Below are 16,621 nucleotides of genomic sequence, written 5' to 3' on the forward strand. Positions count from 1 at the left end.
GAAGGGCAGGTTGTCTTCCCTGAAGTCAGGCTGTTTCTCCCCTGAAGTCAGGCCATCTCCACCTCTACCGACTGAATCTGGTGTCTTTATAGGCACAGGATAGGGAGTGTGTGCTGATTGGTTTGTAATTATGCAAAAAAGATTAAAGCGAAGACACTACTCAAAGGAGAGCATAACAGTGTAGAAAACCAATTAGGAAAGGGTAGGTATATGTAAAATAGGGGAAGGGTGAGGATCAATCAGAGGAAAGTGTGCCAAACAGGAGGACAAGTTCTCAGTCCGGTCCTAGGAATTAACTTGTAGCTTGGCTTTCAGGCTTTAAACTGTCTTTGGCATGGAGGTGGGGTTTCACCGGGGACTTGCCCCATCTGTCTAGGCATTTGGCTGCCTCCTGTCACTGTAATTAATATCACAAATCCTTGGTGTTACCTCCATCTAGCCACTTATTTTAAACTACCAGTAGGTGACAATAAATGCCTATTATTTGCCCTGCCCACTGTATCCTGGTGAACACTAAAGCATACACTTTTGGGTTTTTTAAAAATACCTTTTTTCTGTCTTTAAGACTATAGATTTTGCTTCAATGTACAATTGAGCAATGCTATATCCTATACTACTTTGTCAAAAAAGGTTTCATCTTGGGGTAATACCAACATAGGCATTATTATAGGGAAAAATCATCTTCCTTAGTGCCCAAATATACTTTTTAAGTCTATAATCCAAGTAAACAGAAGAAACTGGAATGTTTTCATCGAGAAAAATAAAAAGTATTTATTTGGAAAGTAGACTATTCAGCAATTAATCTTTTTATATATTTCAGGATTCAGCTGTGGAAATGGTTATGTCAAAACAACTTTCTCTTAATGCTCAAGAAAGCATGAAAAACACTGAAGATGAGCAGAAAGTCAATGAGCTGCAAAATCAACCTTTAGAATTAGATACTATGTTAAGAAATGAACAATTAGAAGAGATAGAGGTATGGAAACATAAAAACGCTGACAACATGATTGCATCATTTATCCAGTGCAATACAATATATTTTAATTGCCAAAAACTTGCTTGTACAGAGTGAAAAGTCTTATTTAACCTTTGCCTGATGATCAATTTGGTAACTGTATAATTATGTACTAAGTAACTTGTATAAATCTTTCCATTTAGAAAGTAGAGTCTAATGAACATTAGTCTTCTTTCTATTTCACAAAGTTCCTAAAAACTTAGTGACATTTGGAGATTTTGACTTGCCATCATTCCTTTTCTTACAAGTATATATTCTTCTGATTCTGACAAATGTATTTTTCCTAACAATCAGTGCTATGAGGTTTCTCTTCCTTTGTTTTTACATCTGTGTTTACATAGTTATGTTTATGTATTTATGTGCTTCCAGCTATGTAAAGTAATCTAAAAATCCAATACATGGCCGTATTTTAAAAAGTGAAACTGCAGCCAGACATGGTGGCTCATGTCTGTTATCCCAGCGCTTTGGGAGGCTGAGGCAGGAGGATTGCCTGAGTCCAGGAGTTGGAGACCAGCCTGGGCAACATTGTGAGACCCTATCTCTACCAAAAAAATACAAAAATTATTTAGGCAAGATGGTGTGTGCCTGTAGTTTCAGCTACTCAGGAGGCTGAGACAGGGGGATCGCTTGAACCCAGGAGTTCAAGGTTGCAGTGAGGCAAGATTGTGGCACTGCATTCCAGCCTAGATGATGGAGCGAGATCCTGTCTCTAAAAAAAAAAAACAAAAGCAAACTATAAACGATCCATGCAATTTTAGCTAAGTTTCCACAACAGTAAACACGCATCTAAAATAGGAAAGATGGGTGATGTATGTAAATAATAAAATTAAGATGAATTTTCCTTCAGGTATTGCAGAACCCTTTAAGATAATAGAGTGATCTAATTGACATTAAATGCTGGACCAAGGGTGAATTTTAGACTGGATTTTAACATGATTCTTGGGAAGAAAACCCTTTTAAATATTAGGGGTATGGTGGCTCATGCCTGTCATCCCAGTCCTTTGGGAGACCAAGGTAGGAAGATTGTTTGAGGCCAGGAGTTCAAGACCAGCCTGGGCAATATCGCAAGACTCTCGGCTCTACAAAAATAAAAATAAAAAAATTATCTGGGTGTGGTTACATGCACCTGTAGTCCTAGCTACTTGGGAGGCTGAGATGGGAGACCTGAGCGCAGGAATTTTAGGTTATTTTAGTGAGTTATGACTGCACCCTGCACTCCACGCTGGGTGACAAAATAATAATAATAATAATTTTTAAAGGTTACAACTTTGGTTACCCTGTGTGCAAATGAGTTACCCTCTTCCTGAGATAGAGTGTGTTATCTCAGAGGAAAGAAGATGAATGAATTAATGCATAAATAAGTGAGTGTTTATTGACTGATATGTGTGACTATTTTTAGAAATTATATACCCAGTTGGAAGCAAAGAAAGCAGCCATTAAGCCACTGGAACAAATGGAATGTCTTAACAAAACAGAAACTGGGGCCTTGGTTCTCCACAATATAGGATATTCGGCACAGCATTTGGACAATTTGCTTCAGGCCCTTATTACTTTGAAGAAAAACAAAGAAAGCCAATATTGTCTCCTCAGAGATTTTCAGGAATACCTTGCTGCAGTTGAATCCTCAATGAAAGCCTTGTTGACAGACAAGGAAAGTCTAAAAGTGTAAGTGTAATACTTTAGGACTTGCATTCTTTTTATTCAAGCACAACCATCTGCCACCTTGGACAGGCCCAGGGTTTTAAGAGTTTATATTGTGAAAGGAAATTATGATTTTAAAACCACAGTATGGAAAGTTATTTCATATGGATGCTGTCTTTGTTTGGGCTGCTGTAACAAAATACTGCAGACTAAGAGGCTGATAAAAAACAGAAAATTATTTCTTACTGCCTTGGAGGGTGGGAAGTCCAAGATCAAGGCAGCAGAAGATTCAGCGTCTGATGAGGGCCTGCTCTCCAGTTCACAGATGGCACATCTTAGCTGTGTCCTCACATGGTAGCAGAAGTGCAGCTCTCTGGAGTCTCTTTTATAAGGGCTCTACTCCTATTCAAGGGGCTCCACCCTCGTGACCTAATCACTCCTCAAAGTTCCTAACTCTTAGTGCTATTACATTGGTTATTAGGTTTCCAAATATGAATTTTAAGGGACACACATTCAGACCATAGCATTTAAGGAAACTGTTGGTGTCATGCAAAAAATAATTTATATAACTGAATATGTTTTACAAAGTAATTTATGAAATAATTCGCACTATAAATATCTACAAAATAGGTTTATGTTCTATGGAATTCAGTATTATTTTTGTCAAGAATTCTAAACTATGTGGGCAGGGGAGAGAAACATATGTAATTGTTTAGTATCAGCATAATTAGTTAAATAGTTTGGTATATATTGAATATATATGTATTGGAATGGCTTAAAATATATGCACTTCTTTTGGCTTTGAAAATGATGGCAAATGGTATTAAATTTAGTCTTCATCTGTAAGTATTTTCTCATTATTAAAAAAGTTTATTTTAGGCCAGACGTGGTTGCTCACACCTGTAATCCCAGCACTTTGGGAGGCTGAGGCAGGTGGATCACTTAAGGTCAGGAATTCGAGACCAGCTTGGCCAACATGGTGAAACCCTGTTTCTCTAAAAATACAAAAAAAAATTAGCCAGGCATCATGGTATACGTCCATAATTCTAGCAATTTGAGAGGCTGAGGCAGGAGAATCGCTTGAACCTGGGAGGTGGAGGTTGCAGTGAGCTGAGATCACACCACTGCATTCCAGCCTGGGTGACAGAGCGAGACTCTGCCTCAAAAAAAAAAAAGGTTTGTTTTATACTTATATCTAAATGGGGTTTACTTTCAGTAATAGCCCTTGAGGAAACAATTTTAGATTAGCTTGATGATTGCAGCTTTTTAGTCAATATCTTTCCCTTTGTTGGAAAGATGACAAGGGGGTTGGATATTATGGCAATATCTCTCATTCCTAGACTAACCTTTATACAAGTACTTTGCAAAATATTTTTATGTACGTTCTTCCCTTCACTCTTCATTTTTTTCCTGTGGTTATTCATTTTTAGGACGCTCATTTTCTTTCTTTTTTTCACTCAAAGTAAAAGCCAAGATACTCATTTTATAGGAGAGTTTCCTACACCAATTGAAAGCCACAGTAAACAAGATTCTGATTTTTATTTTAAGGATAGATTATTTTTACAGCCTAATTTTTCCTGTGAATTTAGAGCAGAATTAATTTCTAATGATATTTATACACATTTTAATGTAGAATAAGCATTAAATATTAACAAGCTCTATTTTTATTCTTTTTCTAGAGGACCACTGGACAGTGTAACATATCTGGACAAAATTAAAAAATTCATAGCATCCATAGAAAAAGAGAAAGATTCTTTAGGCAACTTGAAAATCAAATGGGAGAATTTATCAAACCGTGTGACCGACATGGATAAGAAATTGTTGGAAAGCCAGATTAAGCATCTTGAACATGGTTGGGAACAAGTGGAACAACAGATTCAAAAGAAGTATTCTCAGCAGGTAGTGGAATATGATGAATTTACAACCCTCATGAATAAAGTACAGGACACTGAGATTTCTCTGCAACAGCAGCAGCAACATCTACAGTTAAGGCTGAAGTCTCCAGAAGAACAGGCAGGGAACCAAAGCATGATCGCCTTGACCACTGACCTCCAGGCTACCAAGCATGGATTTTCTGTTTTAAGGGGGCAAGCTGAACTTCAGATGAAGAGGATTTGGGGAGAAAAAGAAAAGAAGAATTTGGAGGACGGAATAAATAACTTGAAGAAACAATGGGAAACATTGGAGCCATTATACTTAGAAGCAGAAAATCAGATTAAGAAGTGTAACATAAGGAACAAGATGAAAGAAACTATCTTATGGGCCAAGAATTTGTTGAGTGAACTTACTCCCTCCATTCCCCTTCTCCCAGATGACATTCTTTCACAGATCAGAAAGTGCAAAGTGACACATGATGGCATTCTAGCTAGGCAGCAGTCTGTGGAATCGTTGGCTGAAGAGGTCAAAGATAAGGTTCCTAGCCTTACAACCTATGAGGGGAGTGATTTAAATAATACCCTAGAGGACTTACGGAATCAATACCAAATGCTGGTTTTAAAATCAACTCAAAGATCACAGCAATTAGAATTTAAGTTGGAAGAAAGAAGCAATTTTTTTGCGATAATAAGGAAGTTTCAACTTATGGTTCAAGAAAGTGAAACACTGATAATTCCCAGGGTAGAGACAGCTGCCACGGAAGCTGAACTAAAACGTCACCATGTTACTTTGGAGGCATGTCAAAAGGAATTGCAAGAAATTGACAGTGGAATCTCAACACATCTTCAGGAACTAACAAACATCTATGAGGACCTGAATGTGTTTGAAAGATTATTTCTGGATGATCAGTTGAAAAATCTTAAGATTAGGACCAAAAGAATACAAAGATTCATTCAGAATAAATGTAATGAAGTGGAACACAAGATAAAGTTTTGCAGACAATTCCATGAAAAAACATCAGCGCTTCAGGAGGAGGTTGACAGTATACAGCGCAATGAACTATTACTTAATCAAGAAGTAAATAAAGGTGTTAAAGAGGAGATCTATAATCTTAAAGACAGACTCACTGCTATTAAGTGTTGCATCTTACAGGTATTGAAACTTAAAAAAGTGTTTGACTATATTGGACTAAACTGGGATTTTTCACAACTTGACCAATTACAAACCCAAGTATTTGAAAAAGAAAAGGAACTTGAAGAAAAAATTAAGCAGTTGGACGCATTTGAGGAAGAACATGGCAAATGTCAGGCATTACTAAGTAAAATGAGAGCTATTGATTTGCAAATTAAGAAAATGACTGAAGTAGTACTAAAAGCTCCTGATAGCTCTCCGGAAAGCAGACTGCTCAATGCCCAAATTTTAAGTCAGAGAATTGAGAAAGCCAAGTGTTTATGTGATGAGACAATAAAGAAATTAAATGAAAATAAGGCCTTTGATGACTCATTCAAAGAGAAAGAAATACTACAAATAAAGCTGAATGCAGAAGAAAATGATAAGTTATACAAAGTTCTCCAAAACATGGTATTAGAACTCTCACCAAAAGAATTGGATGAAAAGAATTTTCAGGACAAACTAGAAACTTCCTTACATGTTTTAAATCAGATAAAATCTCAATTACAGCAGCCTTTACTTATAAATTTGGAAATTAAACATATTCAAAATGAAAAGGACAATTGTGAAGCATTTCAGGAGCAAGTTTGGGCAGAAATGTGTAGTATTAAAGCTGTGACTGCTATTGAGAAGCAAAGAGAAGAAAACTCTTCTGAAGCGAGTGATGTGAAGACAAAACTACGTGAGTTTGAAGATCTTCAAATGCAGCTTAACACAAGCATTGATTTGCGCACAGTAAGTTTTAAAAATTGGGCAGTTAGTGGCCGGGTGCAGGGGCTCATGCCTGTAATCCCAGCATTTTGGGAGGCCAAGGCTGGCAGATCACTTGAGGCCAGGTAGAGACCAGCCTGGCTAACATGGCAAAACTGCATCTCTACTAAAAATACAGAAAAAAAAAAAATTAGCTGGGTATGGTGGCACATGGTTGTAATCCCAGCTCCTCGGGAGGCTGAGGTACAAGAACCAACTTGAACCAGGGCCGGGGAATTTGTAGTGAGTTGAGATCCTGGCACTGCGCTTCAGCCTGGGTGACCAAGCGAGACTCTGTCTCAAAAAAATAGTAAGATAAAATTGGGCAGTTAGTGCATCTATTTTTATTTTGTGATTTTCTGTTTTGCTAATGTCTGTAATTCTAAAGAAGCTATAGGTTCTACATGGAAATTCTCTACAGAAAGATAGCCATTTTCAAAAATTACAGTGAACTGGTTTGTAATGCTGACTCATACTGCATCTAAATGCAGTGCCTTCTAGTTTAGAAAAGGACAAATCTGACTCTTTTATTTCTGTTTTCCTCGTAGTCTCTGTTGAGCTCAGAACATTTTTTAAAATTTGTTTTCTGTTTTGTTTTTAGAGGTAGTAAGATATAATGGAAGAATAACTAACATTTATGTAGAACTTACAGTGTTGGAGGCACTGTGCTAAAAATTTCATGTTGAATTTTCATAGCAACTCTGTGAGATGAGTGCTATTATTAGCCCCATTTAAAAATAAAGAAATTGAAGTTTAGAAACATGAAGATTTTTCTCAGAGTCCTGAGAACAGTAACACAACCAGAGCAGGGAACATCACATTAAGGTCCATGGGCCAAATCCTTCCCACAGTGCCTGGTTTTTATAAATAAAGTTTTATTGGAATATAGCCATACCCATTTGTTTTTGTATTAACTGTATCTGTTTTCATGTTATAGTAGCAGAGTTGAGTAAGTTGTGATTATTTGCTCACCTCTGTTGGAAAGTGACTCCAACACACTCCTTTCCCTTCCTTTTGATATAGTGGATATCTTAGGCATCATTGAAATTCACACTGTGCTGAATATAATGCCATACATAGTGTTTTCAGATTGATCACATTAAATTTCTAGAAGGGGAAGTTAACTCCCTTTTCTAATTCGAAGAATTATTATGAGATACTATATCTGGAATATTTTGATAGGTATAAATGCTATGGAAATGTAAAGTATTATGAACCTATATTCCTTAAATAGTTTTGTAATAAATGAGTAATTTGAGTATTTCTCCACTTGAATTTTAATACAGTTTCAGGAAACAATGTGCATAAATCCCAAAAATAATAGGATTAGAACTGAACTGGAAGGGACCTTTATTTATTTCAACTATTTGTTATTTCAGTGAGATGACTGAAGTCTGGAGACATTCATTCAATGATGTACCTAAACTAAAGCTAGTGCAGAGAAATTAGTTTAAATACATAAAAGGTCTGGAGATTTTGTTTTCATTTGTTCACAAATACTGATTAAGGTTATATACATTAAACGTGATCCATTGTTTTATTTAATTCATATTCTAGTACAAGAGTTCCAAAGCAGGAAGATACATTAATAGACATTATTCTTGAGATGTTATTTTGAATTTAGATTATTTTTCTTATTAAATCTGAAAACAACTTTTTTTTTTTTAAGAAGGAGTCTCGCTCTGTCACCCAGGCTGGAGTGCAGTGGCGCGATCTCGGCTCACTGCAACCTCTGCCTCCTGGGTTCACGTGATTCTCCTGCCTCAGCCTCCCAAGTAGCTGGGACTACAGGCATGTGCCACCATGCCCAGCTAATTTTTGTATTTTTAGTAGAGATGGGGTTTCACCATATTGGCCAGGCTGGTCTTGAACTCTGGACCTTGTGATCCACCCGCCTTGGCCTCCCAAAGTGCTGGGATTACAGGTGTGAGCCACCACACCCAGCCTGGAAACAACTTTTTTAATGCAATGTTATTCGCTTAAAAATAATAGTGTAGTATTGTCAAACTGTAAAATGAGAATGCTAACTCTTATAAGACCCAGAGACATATTATGAATGCACCACAAAAATTTAAGAATGACAGAAATTCCAAAAGTTTGGCAATTTTGTCACAGCATTTAATCTCCTATTCACTAGAATGTCTTGAATGATGCTTATGAAAATCTAACACGCTATAAAGAAGCAGTCACCAGGGCAGTGGAGAGCATCACTTCCCTCGAAGCCATCATTATACCCTACAGAGTAGACATTGGTAACCCAGAAGAATCTTTAGAGATGCCTCTTCAAAAACAAGAGGAATTGGAATCCACAATAGCACACATCCGGGACCTCACCGAGAAACTGGGAATGATATCCAGCCCCGAAGCCAAACTACAACTTCAGTGTACCTTACAGGAACTAGCTTCTAAGAACTCAGCAATGAAGGAAGCTTTCAAGGCACAGGAAACTGAGGCAGAAAGGTAGGTCCTCTTCCAAAGGTAATCTTTAAGAACATAAAATATCATTTTAAGATATAATTAAACTATATTTTAATAGTTTTAAGAACATAAAATATAGGTTTTTTTTTTCTCTATCATTAACACCTATGCATTAGAGATAATTTGGAAAATATGGTAAAGTAGAAAAAAATTACAATGTAAAGAAAACTCCGGTAAATATTGTATTTCTTTTGGTTTTTTTTTTTTCCTATTTAATATTGGGTACACACAACAGAGTGTTTATAAAAGTGTATGCATGGTATAAGTAATAGATAAAACTAACATCTTTGTACCCAAAAGTACATCATTAATTTGAGTTCTGTTGTGTGCTCCTTCTCTCTCTTCTCAGAAATAACCATTCTCCCAAATTTTATTTGCCATTTCCCTGACTTTTGTTGTACTTTTTTTTTTTTTTTGAGACAAAGTTTCACTTTTGTTGCCCAGGCTGGAGTGCAATGGCATGATCTTGGCTCACTGCAACCTCCACCTCCCGAGTTCTAGCAATTCTCCTGCCTCAGCCTTCCAAGTAGCTGGGATTACAGGCATACGCCACCACGCCTGGCTAATTTTTTGTATTTTTAGTAGAGACAGGATTTCTCCATGTTGGTCAGGCTGGCCTTGAACTCCCTGTTGTACTTTTACTGTGTGTTCATGTGTCCTGTTTTCACAATTTCAAACTAATACCTAGTGCATGCATTCTTCTGTTTTTTTTTTAATTTTTAATTTTTGTAAGTATATAGGTATATATATTTATGGCGTATATGGAATATTTTGATACGGGTAATCAGTGTGTAATAATTGCATGAGGGTAGATGAGATATTCATTTCCAGTGTTTCTCTTTTGTGTTACAAACAATCCAACTGTACTCTTTTAGTTATTTTTAAATGTACAGTTAAATTATTATTGAATGCAGTCACTGTGTGGTGCTATCAATACTAGATCTTATTCATTCTTTCTATTATTTTGTACCCATTTACCATCTCCCTTCCACCTCCCCCGCTACTCTTCCCAGCCTCCGGTAACCATCCTGCTACTCTCTATGTTCATGAATTCAATTGTTTTGATGATTAGACCCCACAAATAAGTGGGAACATGCGATGTTTGTCTTTCTGTGCCTGGCTTACTTCACTTAACATAATGACCTCCAGTTCCATTTATGTTGTTGCAGATGACAGGATCTCATTTTTTTATGGCTAAATAGTACTCCTTTGTGTATATATACCACATTTTCTTCACTCATCTGTTGATGGACACTTGGCTTGCTTCCAAATCTTGACTATTGTGAATAATGCTGCAATAAACATGGGAGTGCAGCTGTCTCTTCAATATAATGATTTCTTTTGGGTATATACACAACAGTGGGATTCCAGGATCATATGGTAGCTCTATTTTTAGTTTTTTTGAGGATCCTCCAAACAGTTCTCCATAGTGGTTGTACTAATTTGCATTACCACCAACAGCATATGAAGATTCTGTTTTCTCCACATCCTTGCCAGCATTTATTATTGCCTGTCTTCTGGCTAAAAGCCATTTTAACTGGGTGAGAGGATGTCTCATTGTAGTTTTGATTTGCATTTCTCTGATGGTCAGTGATGCTGAACACCTCTTCATATCTGTTTGCCATTTGTATGTCTTCTTTTGAGAAATGTCTATTCAGATCTTTTGCCCATTTTTTAATTGGATTATTAATTTTTTTCCTATAGAGTTATTTGAGCTCCTTATATATTTGGGTTATTAATCCCTTGTCAGATGGGTAGTTTGCAAATATTTTCTCTCATTCTGTGGGTTGTCTCTTTGTTGATTATTTCCTTTGCTGTGCAAAAGCTTTTTAACTTGATGCTATCCCATTTGTACATTTTTCCTTTGGTTGTCTGTGCCTGTGGGGTATTATTACCCAAGAAATCTTTGCCCAGCCCGGTGTCCTAGAGAGTTTTCCCCAATGTTTTCTTTTCGTAGTTTCATAGGTCTTAGATTTAAGTCTTTAATCCATTTTGATTTGAGTTTTGTCTATGATGAGAGATAGGGGGCCTAGTTTCATTTTTCTGAATGAAGATATAGATAGATAATCCAGTTTTCCCAGAACCGTTTATTGATATCTTTCTATAGGTTTGGGAAGTTCTCTGTTATGATCTCTTTGAGTAAACTCTTTGAGTAAACTTTCGACCCATTATCTCTCCTTCTACCTCCTCTTTAAGGCCAATAACTCTTTTTTTCTTTTTTGAGACAGAATCTCTGTCACCCAAGCTGGAGTGCAGTGGCACAGTCTTGGCTCACTGCAACCTCCCAGGTTCAAGCAGTTCTCTTGCCTCAGCCTCCCAGGTAGCTGAGATTACAGGCACAAGCCACCACACTGGCTAATATTTTGTATTTTTAGTAGAGACAGGGTTTCCCCATGTCGGCCAGGCTCGTCTCGAATTCCTGACCTCAAGTAACCCGCCCTCCTCTGCCACCCAAAGTGCTGGGATTACAGGTGTGAGCCACTGCGTCCAGCCTAATAACTCTTAGATTTACCTTTTTGAGGCTATTTTCTAGATTTTGTAGGCATGCTTTATTTTTTTCTATTCTTTTTTCTTTTATCTCCTCTGACTGTGTATTTTCAAATTGCCTGTCTTCAAGCTTAGTAATTCTTCTGCTTGATCAGTTCTGCTTGTAAGAGACTCTGATGCATTCCTCAGTATGTCCACTGCAGTTTTCAACCCCAGAATTTCTGCTTGATTCTTTCTGATTATTTGAATCACTTTGTTACATTTATCTGATAGGATTTTGAATTCCTTCTCTGTTATCTTGAATTACTTTGATTTTCCTCAAAACAGCTATTTTGAATTCTCTGTCTGAAAGGTCACATATTTCTCTCTCTGAAATTGGTTCCTGGTGACTTATTTAGTTTGTTTGGTGAAGTCATGTTTTCATGGATGGTCTTGATGCTTGTGGATGTTTGTCAGTGTCTGGGCATTGAAGAGTCAGGTATTTAAGTCACAATCTGGGATTGCTTGTACCTGTCCTTCTTGGGCAGGCTTTCCAGGTATTCTAAGAGACTTGAGTGTTGCGATCTAAGTTTTTGGTCACGGTAGTCGTATCTGCTTACAGGATACCCCAAGCCTAATAATGCTGTGGTTTTTGCAGAGTCGTAGAGCTACCATCTTGGTGGTCTTATATAAGATCTGGAATAATTCTCTGGATTAGGAGGCAGAGACTCTTGTTGTTTTCCCTCACTTTCTCTCAAACAAACAGAATCTCTGTGCTGAGCTGCCTAGAGCTGGGGTAGGGGTGACACAAGCACCGTTGTGGCAACCACTACAGATAGTGCTCTGGATCAGACCTGAAGTCAGTACAGCATCAGCACTGGGCCTTGCCCAAGGCCCTCTGTAAACAGTACCTGGCTATTGCCTATGTTTGCTCAAGGCCCTTGGGCTCCACAATCAACAGGTGATGAAGCCAGCTAGGCTTGTGTCCTTCCCTTAAGGGTGGTGAGTTGCCCCGCACCTAGGTGAGTTCAGATATGCTGTCTGGGAGCCATTGCCTGGAGTTGGAAACCTTAGGAATCTACCTGGTGCTGTGTGCTACTGTGGCTGAGCTGGCACCCATACCACAAGACAAAGTCCTTCACATCTTGTCTCCCCTTTCCCCATGTCCACCACCACTACAGGCCCACAGAAAGTACTGCCAGGGTACTGCTCATGTTCACTAAAGGCTCAAGGGGTCTTCAGTCGGCTTGTGGTGAATGCTGCCAGGCCTGGGACTCACTATTCAGGACAGTGGGCTCTCTCCTCTGGCCCAAGGTGGGTCCAGAGATATTGTCTAAGAGCTAATACCTAGACCCCAAGAGCTCACTTAGTACTCTTCCCCATTGTGGCTTAGCTGGTACCTAAGCTCAAGACAGTCTCCTTTACTCTTTCCTCTGCTTTCTGAAGCAGAAATGGCCTCTCCTGGTAGCCACCACAGCTGTGAATGTGCTGAGTCCCACCTGAAGCCAGCATGTCTCAGTCTCACCCAAGGCCCACAGTGTGTACTACCTGGTTGCCACTGTTAATTATTCAGGGCCCTAGGGCTCTTTAGTCAGCAGGCAATGAATCCTGCCAGGACTGGGTCCTTCCTTTCGAGGAAGTGGGTTCCCTTCTGGCCCAGGGTGTGTCTGGAAATGTCATCTAGGAGCTAGGGCCTGGAATGGGGGCCTCATGACTCTGTCCAGTACCCAGTCCTACTTAGCTGGTATCCAAGTTGCAAGACAAAGTCCTCTTTACTCTTCCCTCCCCTCTCCTCAAGTAGAAAGAAGGGGTCTCTTTTGGAACTGTGAGCTGTGGTTCATGAGGTTGGAGGAGGGGTAATGCCAAGGACTCCCTTAGCCGCCTTGGCTGGTGTGTCTCACTTGGTCGCATGCCCCAACAAGTCCACTGGCTCTGATTGTAGCACAGCACTAGGACTTACCTAGGAGTTGTAGTCTTTGTGGTCTCAACAACCTTTCAAGTTTATTTAGGACCCCAGAGTACTTTAGCCCGAGGTGGTGAGGTTTGCTGCAATTCTAGTTTCAACCACTGGGATGGGCAGTTGCCCTCTGGCTAGGGCTAGTGTAAATGCTTCATGGGTGCTGGCTGAATTCTGTCCTATGTTGGCAGCACTGCATTCCAATGCAAACCTCCCCAGTTGCTGCGCTTTCCCTCCCCCAAGTGCACAGATTCTTTCTCCCTGCCACGCTGCTGCTGCTGGGGGATGGGTGAGGAGTGGCATCAGCAATTCAAGACTCCCTTTTTTATCCTCTTCCATGCCTCTTTCTGAGATACAAAGTTAAAACTAGGTACTGTGATTGCTCGTGTAATTTTTGGTTTTTATGAAGTTGCTTTTGTGTGGAGACAGGTGTCAAATTTGGTGTTCCTGTGGGGAGGATGATCAGTAGAGGCTTCTATTCAGCCATCTTTCTCCTCCTGCATACCTCACTTCATTTTTTCAAACCCATCATTATGACTCTGAGGTTTATTCATGTTCTTAGTAAAATTTATTTACTTAGCTATTGATGGACATTTGGATTGCTCCCAGTTTTTGCATTCAGAAACAGTGCTACTTAGGAAAGATTTTAAGTGTAATAACTTCCCTTGGGTAAATATCTAGGAGTGTGATCATTCAGAACAAAAGGTTATGGACATCTTAAATTTTTAATGCCAAATGATTTTGCGGGTTTCCACTCAAACCAGCAGCATGTAAGTATTCCAATTGCCCCATATCCTTGCCAACATTTGATATTGTGAGACTTAATTTTTGCCAATCTGATGAGTAAGAAGAGGTATTTCATCGTGGTTTTAATTTGCACTTCTGTTACTGCTAATTAGTTTGATCTCTTTTTTTGAATGCTTATTGGTCATTGTCTCTTCTGTAAAATGCTTATTTAAGCCTTAACCCAATTTTATTGGTGGTTTTTTTCTTACTGATTTCTAGGAATTCTATATTTTGGAGAGTGGTCCTTTATAGTTATATGTGTTACAAATATTCTTGCAGAGGGAGTTTTCTATTAGACACTCATCCTGGGTTTGGCTCCCAGCTTTATGGTCTCTCCCCCACCTTTCAGTAGGAATCAAAGAAAATTGAAACTCAAGTGCCCTCAAGGCAAAAAACTGGTCCTACAACTTTGCCTATTTCTGTATATTTCCATTTTACAGTTTGACTCCCTAATTCCTTGTCAATTTATTCATGCGTTTTAAGAGTTGTTTTTTAAGAATAATTTGATATAGTTTTTAGTTACATTCAATGGGGGATTTAGGCTGTGTCTGTTTTTGTATGCATAATTTTATAGTGTTTTAAAATATACATGCTATATATAAAATATCAAATATCCAGCTTTATTTTAAAATTTTATAACAGTTCTTTTCTTGATTGTAACAAATACGTTGTAAAAGTAATTGTAATTACTCTATAATATTGTATACGATGAATTGTTTTAATTTCTTAATCATACCTTTGTTAGATAAGGGTATTCCAATATGTGCTGTTTTAATTAATAGTCTAGTGAGTAAAGATGTTTTACTGTGCAAAAGGTTTAGGATAAGTTCTATATGTTTAGGATACAGTTCTTAAGGTAAATTGCAGAAGCTGAATTAATGGGTCAAAGATAGGAATAGTTTTAAGACTAAGTGGTTTTCCACAAGAATTGTACCAATTTACAGCTCATCAGTGTGTTTGAGAATGCAGTTTTCATTTTACTGAAGTGAGCTTTTAAAAAAAAAATCTTCATTTTAGAGTACAGCCCTTCCTTCCTTTTCAAGTTTGCATTTAAACCCCTATGCAGGTCCCTTTGGGAATAAAAACTTCTTAGAAAACATTTTAAAATGCATTGGCTAGCAAACAAGAAAGTTGTCATATCTTTTCTTAAAAATTAAGCGTGGAATATTTATTCTGGGAAATTTTGAATTTATTGTGTTAAATAAAATTTAATACCACTTTTTTTTCTAACTGTGACTCACTAGGTATCTTGAGTATTACAAATGCTATAGAAAAATTGAAGAGGATATTTACACTAACCTCAGCAAACTGGAGAGAGTTCTTGGACAGTCCATGTCCTCGTTGCCACTGTCTTACAGAGAAGCTTTAGAGCGCTTGGAACAGAGCAAGGTAATAGTATTGGCAATTAGCCAGTAAGTCTGTGTGCAAAAAATTGCAAAACAAACTGGCAGAGGCAGCAGAGAATGTGGCCCTGTTAAGACCCATAGAAATCTTCACACTGAGTTAAATACCCCTGGATATTCCTTGAATCGAAAGCCAGAGAGTAGTGTTATATATATATTTGAGACAGAGTCTTGCCCAGGCTTGAGTGCAGTCATACAGTCTTGGCTCACTGCAGCTTCCACCTCCCTGGTTCAAGTGATTTGATTCTCCTGCCTCAGCCTCCTGACTAGCTGGGATTACAGTGCCCACCACCATGCCCAGCTAATTTTTGTATTTTTAGTAGAGACAGGGTTTCACTATGTTGACCAGGCTGCTCTTGAACTCCTGACTTCAAGCCATCCTCCAGCCTCAGCCTTTCAAAGTGCTGGGATTACAGGCGCGAGCCACTGCGCCTGGCCTTATGTAATGTATTGAAGCTTAAAAAGCCCGAAGGAAGGAAATGAAGCAGTGGTACTGAGAGATTTAATCAATCAGATTCACAGACAGTCATCCCCCAATAGCATCCTGTCCTCACTGATGGCTTTTCTAAAGCGTCACCTCTCATGTGACTTTGAGGGATACTGCTGGATCAGTGAAAGAGCCTTGTTGTCCACCGATTGCTTACTGCAACTGTCATAAGCTCTAAATTCTGGTTACAGTCTAGGGACTGTTACAAAGCAATTTGAGCTTTTGCTTATTTTCATCTGTTAGAATCTATGGTATTATGTTATTAGGATTTGGATGAGGACTTTCTAAATCATCTGTAGTTAACATTCACCAAAAACAAAAGCAAACCAAGAAAAACCTTTTAATGTTGTGTTGGTGGTTGATATAGGAAGTATTGTGCAAAGGAACTACTTAGTAAAATGTGAGACTTAAAATAACAAAATGTACAGTAGTCCCGCCTTATCCACAGGGGATATGTTCGAAGACACCCAGTGGATGCTTGAGACTGTGAATAACACTGAAATCTCTGTGTATAATTTTTTTCCTATACATGCCTATGATAAAGTTTAATTTATAAATTAGGTACAGTCAGAGGTCAAAAACAATAACAGAAA

The 16,621-nt window shown here is 38.3% G+C and overlaps 1 protein-coding gene across 2 annotated transcripts in view; it reads left to right on the forward strand.

Moving 5' to 3' along the window:
- Positions 1-16,621, forward strand: part of SYNE2 (spectrin repeat containing nuclear envelope protein 2) — a 376,334-nt gene that overhangs the window by 196,515 nt on the left and 163,198 nt on the right. For both annotated transcript variants that reach the window (XM_030811980.1, XM_030811985.1), the window contains exons 46-50: positions 821-976; positions 2,415-2,680; positions 4,336-6,436; positions 8,589-8,911; positions 15,383-15,527. In XM_030811980.1, coding sequence (XP_030667840.1) covers positions 821-976; positions 2,415-2,680; positions 4,336-6,436; positions 8,589-8,911; positions 15,383-15,527 — 2,991 coding nt within the window. The remainder of the gene's footprint in view (positions 1-820; positions 977-2,414; positions 2,681-4,335; positions 6,437-8,588; positions 8,912-15,382; positions 15,528-16,621) is intronic.

This window comes from Nomascus leucogenys, chromosome 1a (assembly GCF_006542625.1).
Source record: "Nomascus leucogenys isolate Asia chromosome 1a, Asia_NLE_v1, whole genome shotgun sequence".
In the NCBI taxonomy this organism is placed as follows: Eukaryota; Metazoa; Chordata; class Mammalia; order Primates; family Hylobatidae; genus Nomascus; species Nomascus leucogenys.